This window comes from Sinocyclocheilus rhinocerous, unplaced genomic scaffold (assembly GCF_001515625.1).
Source record: "Sinocyclocheilus rhinocerous isolate Xijiao unplaced genomic scaffold, SAMN03320098_v1.1 scaffold2117, whole genome shotgun sequence".
Lineage (NCBI taxonomy): Eukaryota > Metazoa > Chordata > Actinopteri > Cypriniformes > Cyprinidae > Sinocyclocheilus > Sinocyclocheilus rhinocerous.
In genome coordinates this window covers 681001-697738 of record NW_015626361.1, presented here as the reverse complement: position 1 = coordinate 697738, position 16738 = coordinate 681001, and the positions used below count along the sequence as shown (strand labels likewise).

The 16738-nt window shown below is 38.8% G+C and overlaps 1 protein-coding gene across 2 annotated transcripts in view; it reads right to left on the bottom strand.

The window, feature by feature from the left end:
* Nucleotides 1-11415: 11415 nt before the first annotated feature.
* LOC107711687 (arf-GAP with SH3 domain, ANK repeat and PH domain-containing protein 2-like) overlaps nt 11416-16738 on the bottom strand; it is a 34876-nt gene continuing 29553 nt past the window's right edge. For both annotated transcript variants that reach the window (XM_016516707.1, XM_016516716.1), the window contains 5 exons: nt 16504-16708; nt 16009-16270; nt 14475-14685; nt 13756-13884; nt 11416-13660 (listed from right to left, as the gene is read on the bottom strand). In XM_016516707.1, the coding sequence (XP_016372193.1) occupies nt 13586-13660; nt 13756-13884; nt 14475-14685; nt 16009-16270; nt 16504-16708 (882 nt within the window). In that variant the 3' untranslated portion in view covers nt 11416-13585. The remainder of the gene's footprint in view (nt 13661-13755; nt 13885-14474; nt 14686-16008; nt 16271-16503; nt 16709-16738) is intronic.

The following is a 16738-nucleotide window of genomic DNA, read 5'->3' as shown; positions in this document are numbered from 1 at the left end:
GTAAAAATCGACACGTTTCAGAAAGGCGGGGCATAGAGGAAAAATAATAATGTACAGTATGTGGAAAATAATGTGTTTTTTGAACCTTAAACCGCATAAACACATTTCATTACACCAAATACACAAAATAATGTTATTTTTAGCAACATCATATGACCCCTTTAAGTTTTGTTATAATGATGTGGTTCTGGGGAAATGGTTAGGGAGTTTTTCATAGAGCCACTGAATGAAGTCCACACACATCAGCCTGGCTTTATTTTATCTAACGGTGATGCTTCAGTGACATATGATATAATCAGGTATTACTATAGCATTAAGCGTCTTTGACATATCAAAGTACAGAAATATCTGATAAAACTAGATTCTGTCAGTCACAGCAGTGGCTTATGGGTAGCAAGACATCTGTGTATATATGTGACTATTGAAATTTGATTTCTATAAACTCCAAAAGGCTTCTAATAATTCTTTTAACATATCATTTTGTATCATTTTTGTCATGGTGTTATTTACATGTAAATTTTCAAAAAGATAAATTATGTAAAGTAGAAAATAAAAGCTATAGCCTATACAGGTGCATCTCAATAAATTAGAATGTCGTGGAAAAGTTCATTTATTTTAGTAATTCAACTCAAATTGTGTTAGTTGAATTACTAAAATAAATGAACTTTTCCACGACATTCTAATTTATTGAGATGCACCTGTATGTATTTGGCCCATAACATGTCAAAAAATGATTTCATTTTTATTACATTGTCATTTTTTCCAAACAGTACCCTATAAATAACACCATTTGATGTTGATAGCTATAAATCTCTCAATGTATAGATTTTTTTTTTCAATTATTAAATTGAATTTACCATTGTAATGAAGGTTTTTAGTATGACCCTCAAGTCATACACTGTTATTTTGCTACTTATTGGTAGACTGCACACAAGATGGTTTGAAAAAAAAGTTGTATTACCTTCTTTACCGTGGTTAAGACACAAATAGGGCGATTATATGAAGGCTGATAAATTTCATTAAGTTGTTTTGCAACTTTCAGCATACCTTCTGATGTTCATTCATGATTTTGTGCTCTAACTAGGAGTAAAGCAGAAGAGATGATCGTTCGTTTCTGCCATATGGACATCACCTTGACATAATAGTGTGTGCGTGTGTGTGTTTCAGTGGAATAGGAAAGAATATGCACATTTTCCCCTAATGCCATGGATGAGCAACACGTCTAAAAAATATAAAGTTTTACCTTAAAGAGCTGCAAAGTTATATTTTCATAACTCTCAGAAAATATTACGGTTACACGGTACACATTACAAGTATGGTTTAAATAATTTTATTTCATATTGCTTTAAAGGGCACCTATTATGCAAAATCAACTTTTGCATGGTGTTTGGACATAAATGTGTGTTGGCAGTGTGTGAACACAACACAACCAGCCTACAATGATAAAAATCCACCCACTCCTCATTTTTTAATTCCCATTAAACCAAGTCAGTCTCACTAGGCCTTTGTTTTTTGTTTGTTTTGAGTCTCACTAGGCCTGCCGTTTCGATTCTCATGCAGTGTGACGTCACACTGTATAGGGCGGGGCCACGGGTTTGATTGACAGCCCTGCATTGCTATAGTTTCCGCCCTCAGCGGTTACGCTGTCCTCCATTTTCTCCGCGCTCTGCAGCTGTAACGTCAACAAAGTCTTGCAAGCAATTCCGTACTCTGTTTGGATGTAAGACTGAACATAAGAGTCTACATTTTCTCCCAACATCTGAGCTGCTGATGACGCTGTGGATTACTTTCATTTTTCAAGGTAATGCGCCTCAAAATCTACCTAAATACGTGTATCACTCCAGACTCCTTTGTGAATATCATGTCGTTATAGTGCTTAGCGTTTTAACCGTATTTGTGTGCTTACATTAAGTATTTTTAACTGATCAGCGCCAGGCTTGTATTAGTTTGCGCTGTTCGTAGCGCGAGATTCGTTCGGTCGCGCGGCTCGGTCTATTGATCCGCGCCGATGACAGGTCAACGCGGCGCGAGCTCTGTAACATCATGCTGTTTCATCCCACTTTCAGTGCATTTGGCTTCCCATATGTACGGCTAAACACCGGTTCTCTCGCCCTCAGTTATGTTGCTTCTACCGGCTGTTTATTGCTAAGATATGCAATGCAGAGAGACGTATACGCGAGTTGCGACGCCCTCTTCTGGAGACGGGTGGGAATATGCAGCTCATTTGCATTTAAAGCAATACACTCCAAAACATCTCTTTTTTTTTAGACACACCCCAAAAGGGACATTTTCCAGCTGTTATAATAAATGATCTGTTGGGTATTTGGGCTGAAACTTCACAGACACATTCTGGGGACACCCAAGATCAATATTACATCTTGTAAAAAGGGGCATAATAGGTGCCCTTTAATGCAATTATTTTGGCTAATTGCCAAATTTTCCTTAGGGTAAAATATTTCCCCAAATAAATGCTGTAAACTATTCAGGGAACACTCTCATCTGGCACATCAATATTAAAGAAGAGTAAATAAGCAAAACTATTGATTTCATTTTTTGTGTATTTATTTACTTGATGATTTTAACTCATGTGTTTGGCTTCATGGCCAGAACAAAGTAGATAACAAAAGTTATGATTAACTTTATTTATTTGTTTATTTAGCCTATTTATCTTTGATGACCAATTTTTATTGTTTTTAAACATAGAAAACACCACAAAACATATAGTGCAAATATAAACCTCCAACAAGGCAACAGACATAATTCATTTAAAAATATTACTACAACTAACTAAATAAATAAACAAATCTCCATGTGTAAATCTTGAATGACCTATTTTGTGCCTAGTAAACAGCCTGATCATGCCTATTTGAATTTTTTAAACCTCTTCTTACTAGAATGTGTTTCACATAGCATTGCTGTAGCATTCATTATATTCCATCTGCCACTTGCTGGTAAATATAGAAATTAAATACTGGTCTGAGATCAGAGGGTGGAATTTGACAGTAGAAAATATAATACAGTTTGACGGTATACCATATTACATAATTTTGATTCCATATTGCTTCATTTAAAAATATTTCAGCTATGTCAATGTTTTGCAGGTGTTTCAGCTTTAGCTTGAACATGAGTTATTTCTCTAACAAATTACACATTATTGTTATATTATTTGAAATACAGAATATACATAAAACTCCTGTTTTATGAGTGCCAAGATCTGTTGCTTGGCAACAGCAGATCATGGAATGTTGTATTTGCGAACGATCTTACATGTCTGGCTATTTATGACCTCAGTGGGGGAGGAAAAGAGTGAGATGGATGCAGAAAGATAGAATAACTTCAAAGAGAACAAGAGAGGGAAATGTGTATGAGTGTGTGTGGGGGGCGGGCAGTCAATTCTGCTTTCCTACAAACCATCTGATATAAGGCTGTGTTGCTACAGGTAACACACACAGAGGGAGGGAACAGGGTATGATTAAGCAGGGATGGTAAAAAATAACCACTTTTTGGCTTTTTTTCCATTGCGTGAGCTGATGTAGATATCTCTGGGGACAGCACAGAGTGAAAAAGAGAGAAAGAGAGGGGATGCTGAGTGGGCAGGAAAACAGACGGCGAGCATCCAATCAGCTGCAGAAAAGTCAGCGTCCTTTTGTCCAATAGAGTGTGACGCGTCTCCTCCAGTGTGAGCTAACAGCGCTGGTGGCTGGTGTCTTATTAATGAATGGAGCGTCTCACAGGCAACAAAACGGTGCTTGAGCTCTCTCTCCCTCGACGGAAAAGGCAGCACAAACAGAATAGTACTAGTGCTTCACACCTCGACAGAAAACAACTGCAGCAGCCGTGCGCAAATATGAAGAAGCACCAACACGAGGACGAGGACTCTGACAGCGATGCAGAGCAGGAATCTTCTGTTCCTTCTATGACGAATGTCCATCCTTCTTCTTCATCTTACAACTTCCTCCTTCCCTCGTCTTCTCAGCGGAGATCCATCTCCATGGGAGACTTTCGGAGAGTCCCTGCTGGACAGACGAGCTCTGAGCCGCCCTCTGCAGCTGCCACGGCACCCTCGTCCAAGCTGGTCACCCCCAGCTCAAGTATGGAGTTCGAAGCAGCTCGTCGGCGCCTCCTGGAGGTGGAGGAGCGCCAGAGTGTCATCAGGGAGATGGAGAGGCGACTGGAGGAGCTAAGGGAGGTGTTTGTGCGCTCCGAACAGGAGGCAGTGGAACATGGGGAGCTGGTGGCCCGCATCACCGCTGCCGCCCAGCAGGGCGAACTATATGTGGCGGAGAACGGACAGCGGCTGAAAAAGGGATTGCGGTTCAAACGGCACAGGCCCACCATTGTCTTCTCCTCCATGCTGGGGCTGAGAACGTGCCTCCCTTGGCCTGTCAAACTCAAATAACGAAACATCCGCTGCAAGACAGTCTTTTCGCTGCTGTCACACGTCGCAACAGCATCATCCTCTTCAGATCCAAGGATGTCCATGGCTCATTTTCTACTCGCTATTAGTCAGGAAATGCTGAAACCTTTGCTTTGTTTGTATATATTGTTAACTGAGATCTTAGATGGTGCTTCATTTGAGCCCACTGAAATGGCGCAGGCCTCATATTTGCTGCTTGAACAACCCAAGACACTGGGCATTTTCTGTAATGTGTGTGAACTTTGCTGATGTTTAGAGCTCTGTGCATGTGTCACACTTTCATGTACCTGGGGTTGCTTGGTGTGCGTGAAAACGTGTGAATGTCAGGAGACAGCAGGGTGCTATTCTTCCAGAAGTCAGTCAGGTTTCCTGTGATTGGTCGAAAATGAAAAGCATTGTTCTTGCTGCAGTAAGGTGTACAGAAACAGAGTGTTTAGGCCTTTCATACCAAGAACGCTAACTATAACGCTAGCTATATTAGCGTCCACACAAATGGACGATAACGTTCCGGTTGTTATAAGCATGCGCTACAGCATGTAGTCTGCCACTGTGAATGTTCAACTCTTTAATGTCAGGTGGATTCTGATTGGCTATCAAAGATTTTATCATTCATCTGCAGGAAAAAAATTGGTTCTGTAAGTGATTCCAATAATATCGTTCGTATGTGACGATATCGTTACATTTGTAGTGTGGACTTCACTATTCTCACCAAATTAGAATTTTATAGTTATAGTTTTCGCTATAGTTATCATCCTTGGTGTGAACGACAGATGAATTGTACGCGATTGTGATTGCACGATTTGTGCACATATACTGGGGATGGGGGTTTGTGAGGAGGGTGCGCACATGCGCTCTGGTCCTCTTGAGTTCTCCAGCTTACATCTGGGGCACCTATTGAGCATGTGTGGATGGAGAAGGGAAGTGGCGATTTATCTCTCTCTCTCTCTCCATCAACATTCCATCTTGGATGGAATCTCTCTTCCCCCTGTCGTTTAGCAACCTGGACCTGACTTTCATTTCCTTCCGAATGTATTTGACATCAACAGATCCGAAACTATAGCTGATGAATGACAGGCAGAGGACATTTTGAGTTTCTTGCTGTGTGATTTCATTCACCGCAGACCACTAGTTAGTTTGAGTGTACACTACTAAAATTGCCTTTAAATATGTAGTTGAAATATGTAAGCATATGGCTGTGTCCGAAATGTAAGTCCCAGTCAGTTAATGACCTCACAGGCAGTATGAAGTTACTGTACATTCTAAGGATTTCAACCCGGCTTCTAAAGCATCATACTGTCATGTGTAATGACCTAGAACTAATTCTTGTGAGAGATTAGCAAACACATATTTAATGACTACAAATGCTTAATTCTCGCCAGAAAATCATACGTTATGAATGTACAGTCATAAATTATTAACCACTCCATCAGATACCATTTTCAGTCTTTCCAGCACTCGATGAACCACACGCAAATAATGGAAAGTCACAGGCAACACAGGATCAACAACCTTCAAAACGAACCAGATGAAGGCACGTTAGACAGACAGGATGTTATGCTAACATCTGATGCCTTCCTACCTCCGTATGCTACCTGCAAACGCTGCTTTTTTCAGGTTTCAGGCACAGCCAATATCACTCATTTGATACTGAATGGAAACAGGCTATTAAGTGTATCACATGCAGGTTGCTATAATCTTTTTGGTTAATTATTCGGTGCAACTGCTCTCATGGAAACTTCCTGTCTTTGCTATTCCTCTCTCTCTCTCTTTGAGCAAATGGCTCTGGCTCAGCCTTGTTTGAGAGGAGTGCGTTTGGGGACTTCAGCAAAACACAGTAGACTGCTATTCTTGGCTTGAACCGGTTAAGTCTGGAAGATTCTGGGCTAGGTAGAGAGAGAAAGATTATGTGATGCTGGCTGTCCTTGTATGTCAATAACCTTTTCTTCTGCAGATAAATTTATGCTGTACTGCAGGGTAAAACAGCAGGATTGTACATCACCACTGAGAATGTAGCCTGCACCTGGCATCTTGCCTCATTGTGTAAGCAGACAGTTGCTCTACTCGCTGCATCGTATTGGAAAAAACAATGAATTACTGCATCATAATATATCATTAGCCTATATAATGTATACTTTTAAAATACTACTACTACTACTAATCATTATATTATTATTAATAATACAAATAATAATATTAATAATTACATTTAATGAGCACAAGTTATTATAGCAGTAGTCCAAACATTTAGCATTAACTTTGCTCTGTATTATCAGATTCTGTTCTACCAAAATTTGAAAGTCTTTAATAAGATTTTAAGCATCTATTTACTCTTATGTAACATTAATTATTCAGCTGAAACGCTGTGATTACAATCATTGCATACACATAGAATAACTTTTGACAGGGTCCCTTTGCTGTCCACTCTATATATACTACTGCACGCATGGTGCTTTTTGTCTTTGCAGCTCTGCGTGTGACGCCATTAGATTTGCGTCATTTGACTGGGCAGGCTGCCTGCAGACCACCACAGTCTTTATTCATTTATATTGATCAGGCGTAAAGCAAACACAATAGAGGTGACTGAATCTCAGTTCAAGGGCTACTTACATTTCTTTAATGAAAGAAGATCTCGGTGTCCTTTAATGGTTGTGCCGATCTCCCTCATTTTAGGAGGGATTTGATTTAGGCATCTGTAGATTATGCTAGATTTAGGACACGCCACTGGCTGCTGTAGAGTGTGAAAGACTATGAACACGCCTGCAATGTTCTTGAGCGACATAACAACTGCAAACCAAACTATGTTGTTGAGATGAAAGCCTTGTGTGAGGACATGTATTTAGTGATCACTGTTGGAATGAAATGATGAATCCATCTAATAGGCTCCCCTACAAATATTTACCATGGTAACCACAGTTTCTGCTCAAATATCTTGATTTGTAGAATTAAAATGTTACAACCGTAAAACCACAACAACAGTGTAGTAAGGTTTCAAATGATGATATTTATTACACAGATCTCTGGAGTGCTTGATTCTGATTGGTCAGTTGTGGTATTCAGTGCTCTGATATTTCATAATATAGAGTGCCCACCCACTTTTTCAGTGGCCTTGGTTCCAGAAGTATTCCTATTAATTTTTCCCACAGTTTTTTCTTTGAGTGTTTATTTAAGAGTTATAAGCCATGATCCAAACCAATCAGCTACAAGGTGTATCACAACATTACAAACTTTGAAGCAAAAAAAGGGAAAATTGGACAAAAAGAAAAAGGTACAAAACTGTGCACTTAACAGTTTTAACTACAGTCCCATAAAGTATTGTGAATGACATAATTGAATTAAAAATGATGGGGATATATAAATGATTGATTTAAAGATGTTGATTTTATATAGAAAAACATTATTTTTTTTGTTTATTGCAAAATATGCATATTAGGATATATTCATATTTAAGAACATAGGGAAACTGGCTTTATTTGCAGTGCTTCATGGGAATGGGCAGGAGCTTAAAGGTGGGGTAAGTGATTTCTGGTAGCCAATGTTGATATTTCAAATCACCAAAACAAACACGCCCCTACCCCAAAAGGGTCTCGCCCCTATTTTGATAGCTCCGCCCCACACATATGTACGCAACCCAGACAACGATTGGCGGAATCTGCTGTGCCAGCCGGCCGAGGGTATGATGTCATCAATAAGTGAAAGAAATGTGTGTTACTATGGTAATACAGTCGAATGTGTTTTGGTAGTACTGTGTGTTTTAACGTGCATATATGTGTTTTAACAGCATATATTAGTTCTGTGAAACAAAGCAAAACCAATGTTACTCACCTATCGAGAAGAAACAAAGCAACCTCGGCGTCCGATCGCAGGCCTTCCGCTCCTTGAGTTCTCTCCAGCGCTGGAAAGCTGATCCGATATTTACACGGGTCCTACTTCTTGCCTTATCGTAAGCCTTCTTTTGTTCCACAGACGTTTTCCTCTTTTGTTTTTTTTATCCGCCATCTCTATCTTTCTATCGTCGCTCGGCTCGGCTAATGTCCGTCCTGTGCACTAAGCGCTCTCTCCTCCCCATTATGAGTAAACACGCCCCTTACTGCTGGTTGGCTACAAGTTTGTTTAAGTACTCGGCCCAACTCAGTTTTTTAAAGCGTTTTTGAAAAAATACATACCCCACCTTTAAGTGTTCTTTTGGTGTGATTTGCTTCTTGCAATTATGCGATTGGTAAAGATTTCTTTGCAGAATCTTGGGTAATGTAGTTTTTCACCAGAAATTTCACTGTTGAACAGAATTATAAAAAAATATGCTGAAATAATGCAGACTGACATCTTCAACAAAAGCATAAACCATCAATGAACAACTTTGTAGCTCACAGTAGGTCTGTCTTTATCCCCTACAGAGAAAATGAATGGGATTTTTACTTCTGGAACTTGTCTGTTGCACATCATTTCCATGAATTATTGTGGTAGTAACACTGTCAGGTAGCATGGTACATTTTTTTAAGAGAATCTTGGTTGTAGAAATCCAGCAATGCTACCAGATGACCGGTTGAATGGTTTCTCGTTGGTATTCGTGATTTGTAGGCTACATTTTCTCAAAAGCTACGTAGAGTTTAACATTCATCAAATGCCTTATCTCGTTTACTGTACATATGTCATTCATTCACGCTGCTCATTTAAATGCACCTCAGCTGGTTTCTCTCACACACTGATTTTTGCACTGCACCTTTCATGAGTTTTGCTATGACAAATATTAAAAAAAGCTTTCCCAAAGATCTCTCTGGGCCCACTTGCAGGATGAATGTAAAGTCTGTCCTTGTGTTCATGTATACAGTTATGATGCCATATCCTAGAGGTTTCATCAGGTAACACCAATCTTTGTAAACACTTTTGTTGGATATTCTGCTTTTGTTGTCACATTCTTTAGATTAGCTGATTCATTATTTCTTCTCTCAACTGTAAAATAACTTGCTGCAAGCTAATCTTAATGCTCAACAGCTATTTATAATAGCTTTTATTTTTAGTGACAATATAAGAGAAGCTTTTTGGATAAATGACATTTATTGGGGTTCACAAACTCTTTAAACATAACTTTAGCCTTTGACTCTTTTCGTTTGAACACTATTGAAATTGAATAAGAATGTATCATGCTTTGAATTGATGTATTTTCATGTATATTTATGTATATGTATTTTCAAAGTTTTATTCACAATCTTTAAAAATGGCCTATTCTGTAATGTTACTGTTATTTCATCATGTGTTTCACAGAACAAGATTCAACATTCAAAAACCTTTGACTCTTGTCTAACACTGAAATTATGTATTTTTTATTTTCTCTTTATGCTGATATAGTCACTGGATTTTTACTACATTACTTGTGTGGTTTGCTGAACAAAAAAGACAGTTGGAAATTAAATCAGTTTCACATGCTTCTGCGTATCTATCGATGATATATTGAATATTAGAATTGTTTTTGCTGACCTTTTTAATGAACCTATTTGATCAAAATGCTGATCTTATGCCAAAGAGAGAAACTAATATGCCTCTATCTATTTTAAACAGTGAGTCTCTCAGCAGAATTTGATAGGTCAACAGGACCTGAAGAAACGCTTGATCCAGCACAGCTTGGAACCATTTCTGCTGAAATCAGTACTAACACCGTCCTTTCTTTCCCTGTGCCATCTGGCAATCTGACACACATCAGCGAGGAAATACAGACCGCTAATGTCAGCCCACCTGACATAAACAATTATAAACGCAACGGTCAAATGCTTACTTGGATTAAGATTGATTTTAAATTGATTGCCAAATTGATTTAAAATTGATTTTAAGTGTCTTACAGCAGAAAAGAAACCTGGAAAAGCTCATGATATTAGAGACTGATCCACAGTCGGAGACTAAACCCCTCAACTTCATTTATTTGCAAAAATAATCATTTATTTTCAATGTATTATTAAATTATCAATTCATAATTTTTTTTTGTCAAAGTAAAAATGTAAAAAAACATCCTTAAAACATGGTCGAACTAAACATGTTTTAAGGATGATTTTATATTTTTAAAATTGCATAAGAGATCCTAGAACGTGTATGTAGTTCAGTCGCAGAACACGCAACATCAATGACTAAGAGGGCAAAAGGGCAACCAATAGTTGTAACCTCATTTGCAGTTCATACAAAGATTAGTAAAGCACTCATGTTGTTGTTAGCATAACATAAGGCCTTGCGCAATGTTATTAACCCCTAATGAAAAAAGCAGTCAAGGCCTAATGATTAGAGATTTGGACATGTAACCCAAAGGTTGTGGGTTCGAGTCTCGGTACCAGCAATGATTGTAGGTGTAGGTGGAGGAGTGAATGTCCAGCGCTTTCTTCCACCTTCATACCATGACTGACACATACAAAAATGGCTGCCCACTGCTCCGGGTGTGTGTTCATGGTGTGTTTGTTCACTACTCACTGCTATGAGTGTGCACTTGGATGGGTTAAATGCAAAGCACAAATGGGACACCATACTTGGCTACACGTCACTTTCACTTTACTACGACATTATAATAGCTCTGATCCAATTGACTGGGTTTAGTTGAGTAAAAAGCTTACCATGGTGATTCTCCATACACAAAAAATATTAAGTATATCCAAGTTGTGTAACTGGTCAAAATTTTCCACCATATTTCCTTGGATATGCGTTCTTAAAGTGAATGTATTACGCAAAGAACAATTCAAATGAATGTACCACACATCTGCGCTTTGCTTTGGTGTACATGTGCTCAAATTAGGATCACTAGTCAATAAATCTGATTGAATCAGTAAGAACAGAAAACTTGTGGGAATAGTTCCCTAAACACCAGTGGTCAGTCATTTCAATGATCTAAGTATCATCATATATCACATATTATATTATTTTCCCATAATGTAATTCAAACTCACTTTATTTCAGAGCAGACATATGTGTCTAATTATAGAACACAGTGTCAGAGACATCATAAAGCAACACTGGAACAGCTGAAATGCTTCAACAAAATTTTATTCACACTTTTACACATTCCTAAAACATTATTTAAAACATTTAAAATGTTTTAACACTGCTACATTCCAAGTAAAATCCTCATAGCATGTATTTTGAATACTGAAGGCAGTAGAACAAAATAGATGACGGCTTACACATGGCATTCAACCAAGGAGAATTGTTGTATCATGTTGCAAGCCAATGGTTCTCATTTGCGGACCATCACAGTGAACATCTGCTTCAGACTGACCTGCAACTTTCTGAGCAGTGACGTAACACCTGTCAATTATGCAACAGCTCAGTCAGACGCTAAGAGCTAACGATTTTCAATCTGTCAAGAAGTTGAGTGCTGGCAACAGTCCATTAGGCCCATCCTGGATGGATGGCTGACGGTCAAAAAAAAAAAAAAAGGAAAACGGTACTAATATGGATTTACACACACATGTATCATGTCTGTGAATAATCCTTTTGCAAAAAGATACCACATTTTTAATCCAGGATTTGTGGGGGGAAAAAAATTGTTGCGTGTTTGACGATTGCAGAGGGTTTATATATTCTAGAAAAAGATACTTATGCCATTTCCCCAGAAAATGTTTTTTTAAGCAATATGTTCTGTAATAATAAAGCACTTTAATGGCTAGACTATGATCACAGTTAGATCAAAGGTTTTGTAATCTACTGTATGATTATCCCAGACACAACACGTGATTATAATTTGCAAATATTTAATTGTCATTTTTCATTCTTAGAAATAGATGCTAAATAATATCTTAGAAAAAAATATGCTATGAACAAACTGGATGTGACATTTCTCAGTAATATAAGAAGTTACAGTGATACAAAATGGTTAATTTTCACAAGCATAATTTACACGCAGCGTTACCTTTTGCTTTCCTAAAACACAAAGTCAGCTGAACCAACATGCGTACGTTCATCTCTGCCTAAAAAATGCTTCACAGAAGTCAATGAGATGGCAGAAGGGAAAACATCTGTTGTGTACTTTCAGTTTATCAAACATTTATACAGAGTCTGCTGGTTCAAGACACGTCCCAAATGCACCACAAACCACCTCAGTTTGGAGGGAGACCCCATTAAAATAAAAACATAATGCTGACCGATAACAATACAGACAGATAAGACTTAGCGAGGGTGGCAAGTGCAGAAAGAACTTTTTTCATAGACAAAGCTAACAGAGATTTTTAAACATTTGCATAGAATATGGACACTTGAAGAGATGTTTTACTACAGAATTTTAGAAGCAAAGAAAATGGAATAATAGGCTACCAAAACACAAACACTTAAACTGTGAAAATAACTAGGTGGCAGTGGCTTGCGTGTTTTTCTGTGCTCTGTAAGGCCTAACAGTGCCTGTACTGTGGGTAAGCTGATGTTTCCTATGGCTTGAAATACTGAATTGTAAACTTTCTGCAGTCAAAACTTTTTGAACATTTTTGTAATTTAATATTTACATCCTGGTGTTCCATCTGAGGATTCTAGAAGTCTTCAAGTGTTTCATTCTAAATGTTGCAAGTTGCTTTATCTCCCAGTGCAAGACTGGATGTCTGGGAATCAGCAGCAATAGGAGACGTCGGTGCAGAGGAGACAGATGAAACCAAATACACCATTCTTTAACTCTGTCTGGAGGACCTGGTGTCTAGCCAGAACTAATGGCATGTCATTAAAATAATCCAGAGAGCACCGAGCAACTGAACCAACCACAGGATGAGCTTCAGTAATTGAGCCCAGTGCCTCAAAGTCTGGATGACAATCTCTTAGAGACCTCAAAGTCCAAGTGTTTGTCCAAATGCCTCAACGCCAATATCAATAAGAACAAGTGATGTTGTTTGCTTAAACAACACAGCCAGGAAGTTTTAAAAGCTGGACAGCTTTCATCTGTTTTCTGCCTGTTCCAAGTCCAGTCATTCATGATGTACCTGCCAAACCTTCAGTCCAGATAAACAGCTGAGATACATTACATGCAGCACTGAAACGGATCAGTGGATCATCTCACAGCATCCACACTAATGCTGTGGAAGAGTCTGGTCTCCAGTCTTTCATCTTCTAAGTGCATTTCAGGCCTCCACAGCTTCTAGGTCTAGCGGCTCTGAAGATAAAAGCAACAGTCTAGACTAGTTCCATGTGGTGTAATGCGAGTGTTCCTGGAGGTTCATCTCATTCTCCTAATTTATGTACATAGTTGACTGGAAAAGAGCCACTTCTAGAAGGTTCTCCCTCTATATGGCCCACCTGGGAGGGAAAGTGTGCAAGATGTTGAAGTCTTCAGTTATTCACAGATACTGCAAAGCTGTGTGAGTGTCAGTGTGAGAGAGTTTAATACTTACCCACCAGTGTGGGTCGTCAGTTGCTGTCACTATGATGACCTCATTCTTAAAGAAAGCCAGCTGATTGGGACCAACCGCTCTACAGTCAACTAATGCTCTAACCTTTTTGGGTCTCTCCTTTAATGAGATCTGAAACACATACAGAATAAACACTTTAGCAATTAAGGCTGGAATACACTACATGATTTTTGAAATCTGATTTTAAAACACTACTAGTCAGCTTTAGTTGACAAAAAAACTGGACATCGTACATTAAACGACTAAAGATTTCACGTGGTTCTGAACACAACGGACTCATGCAGAAACGTGCCTCATTGCTAGGAGACTAATGACAAATCAAACAATGCGTGTTCTAAAATCGTCTCAAAATATTAAATATGCTTGATATTCTAAGACCGGATGGAATCAGAATCTGAAGCTAAAAATCAGAGTCTGTGCCCATCATACATTATGTGATTTTCTGTTAAATCAGTCAACTTTTGACTGTTCAAAATCTGCAGACTGGCTGTGACTTTCAGCAACTTCTCCTGTTCTCCAGACTGCAAATTGAGGAAAAATCTGGGCAGAATTTGTATATAGTATTCCTGCTTTTAAATTCATGTTCACAATTAAAGGAATAACGAACTGCAAAAAAATAAAATAAACATACTATGTAAACATCAAGAAGACATTTGAAAAATCATATTTCTCGAGGTAAAGATCATAGCATGGCATGTTACCATGGCATTTTTGCGTGAGCGAGGTGGCGGCAGTATGACTGGCACTGTGGCACTGTTGTTAGCACTCGCTGGCGGAGGTGCAGGGTTGGGAGCCCTACCCACTGGACTGCAGTAGAGTTCCTCCAGACTGCCTGCACACCCTGGAGACGGGGTTGAACTCTTTCCTTGACTCCCGCTGCTCGTGCGGCGATATGAGGTTGTCTTCTCTGAACTGCAGACACGTGTGATATTTGTATGACAATAAGTCACAATACTACACACATGTATTCAAAAATTTTAATGAATGCTACTATTTTACTATTGTTAACAATACTGAACTGATAGCTTAAAAATCATAAAAATATGTCTTGTCTCATTCTTTAATAATCTTTCCAAGAGATTTTACCTACCTAATTCCCACTTATTTTGTTTCTATCAAATCAGGCACATTGGTCAAAAACTATTCCCTCATTTCCCGAATCGCCCCCCTGAATCCCCGTTGGATGACTTCTTAAAGCTTGAACCACACTCAAAACATTGTACTTCTGTCATTTATAACCAGATTAGAGAGGATTGGGAGAGGGACTTGGGATTTGAGTTATCTGATGAACACTGGGGATGTATTCTTGATCTCGTTCATACATCATCAATATGTGCAAGACATAGCCTGATACAGTGTAAGATTTTACACAGGGTTTACTATACTAATGCTAAACTTGCTAAAATATATCCTTTTGTCAGTGATGCATGTAACAGGTGTAGGAATTCGCCAGCGGATCTTATTCATATGCTGTGGGAATGCCCTAAATTATTTGATTTGACCAAAATATTTAAAACTCTGAAAGAAGACTTAGACATAGATCTTGATCAAAAATCCACTTTTTGCAATTTTCGGCATGGCAGTCGATGCTGCCCTTTCAGTGACGGTTCAAAAGGCTATATCCTTTACTACTTAGCGAGACGTCTAATCCTTTTAAAATGGAAACATGCCTCACCCCCTACTTTTGATCTATGGCTGAAAGAGGTGTTTACTTGCATCAAATTGGATAAAATTATACTGTCACTCAATGGTTCTTTAAGGACCTTTGAAAAACTGTGGGGCCCCTTTTTAGATTATTTGGAGGATAACTCTAGACACTTAAACTGAGCAACATTTTTTTCCCTTTTTTTATTTTTACAATTTAGCATGCTATTCTTGTAAATTGTCTAAGGTTCTCTGTCTGTTAAGATATTCTTATTATGGATTTTTTTTTAAACTTATTTATTTATTGTTATAACAGTTTTTCTTAGGTAGCTGGTTGAGGGAGGTGCTTACTAGGGTATGAACAGTGCATTGTTGTCTGTGAATTTGATGTTCAGTGCAGAAAATCCAATAAAAGAAATTTGAAATAAAAAAAATATGTCTTGTGACAATTTATTTTTCCAGCAACTCCTAACTAATGGTTTTAAATATAATAAACAAAAAATTACAATACAGATCATTAAGTACGATATTGAGGAAATCTCTGGCCTTGGAAGATAAATGCAGCATAGGACCAGGACCACAGTGACAAACCTGACAGGTCCTCTCTGACTCTCTGGTGAGGTGGAGTGATTTTTGCCCTCGGCCCCTGAGAAAAGTTGTCCCTCCCAGGACAATGTCTGTCTGTGTCCTTTTGACCCTCCAGTGCTATGAGAGCGTGCAGGTGTTGGTCCAGGGGACTCCGTCACAGGGGACGAAGTGCTGATTCTCTGAAAGCAACCGGTGGGGTGGGAACTCTGACGGCAGGGGGCGTGAGTCTCTGGAATGGAACCTGAGATCTGAGGATCTGAACGACCTGCAGGGACACAAATTATCTTTGACCTTGCTGTGGTTTGTCTGGAATAAACCTGCAGGGTTTCTACACAATTCACATATGCAAAGGAGCTCAATTCAGCTTCTCAGAGAACATCTAAACTTCAGATCATTCCTTAGCTTTTGTTTATCAGGTCAAACCTGCACAAGCATTTTTGGGATATACAAAATTCCAGACTTAAAAAGTCAATTAAAAGCTAACAAACAGTATCTCACCTCTTTGTATTGCTTTAGCTGGCAGGGGAGGAGGCATGGAGCCATTAGTGGGGGCGCTGTTATTGGGTGGATTTCGATATAGGAAGTCAACGTTCTCATAGGTCCTGGCCAGGTTGCCTTTATTTAAATTCCATGCAGCCGAGCAGTGCCCATTGCTGCCAGTAGGGAGCAGCGGAGACCGTGAGCCCTTAGGATGGGGACTTACCTAAACAAATAGTTATTGAACATTATATTT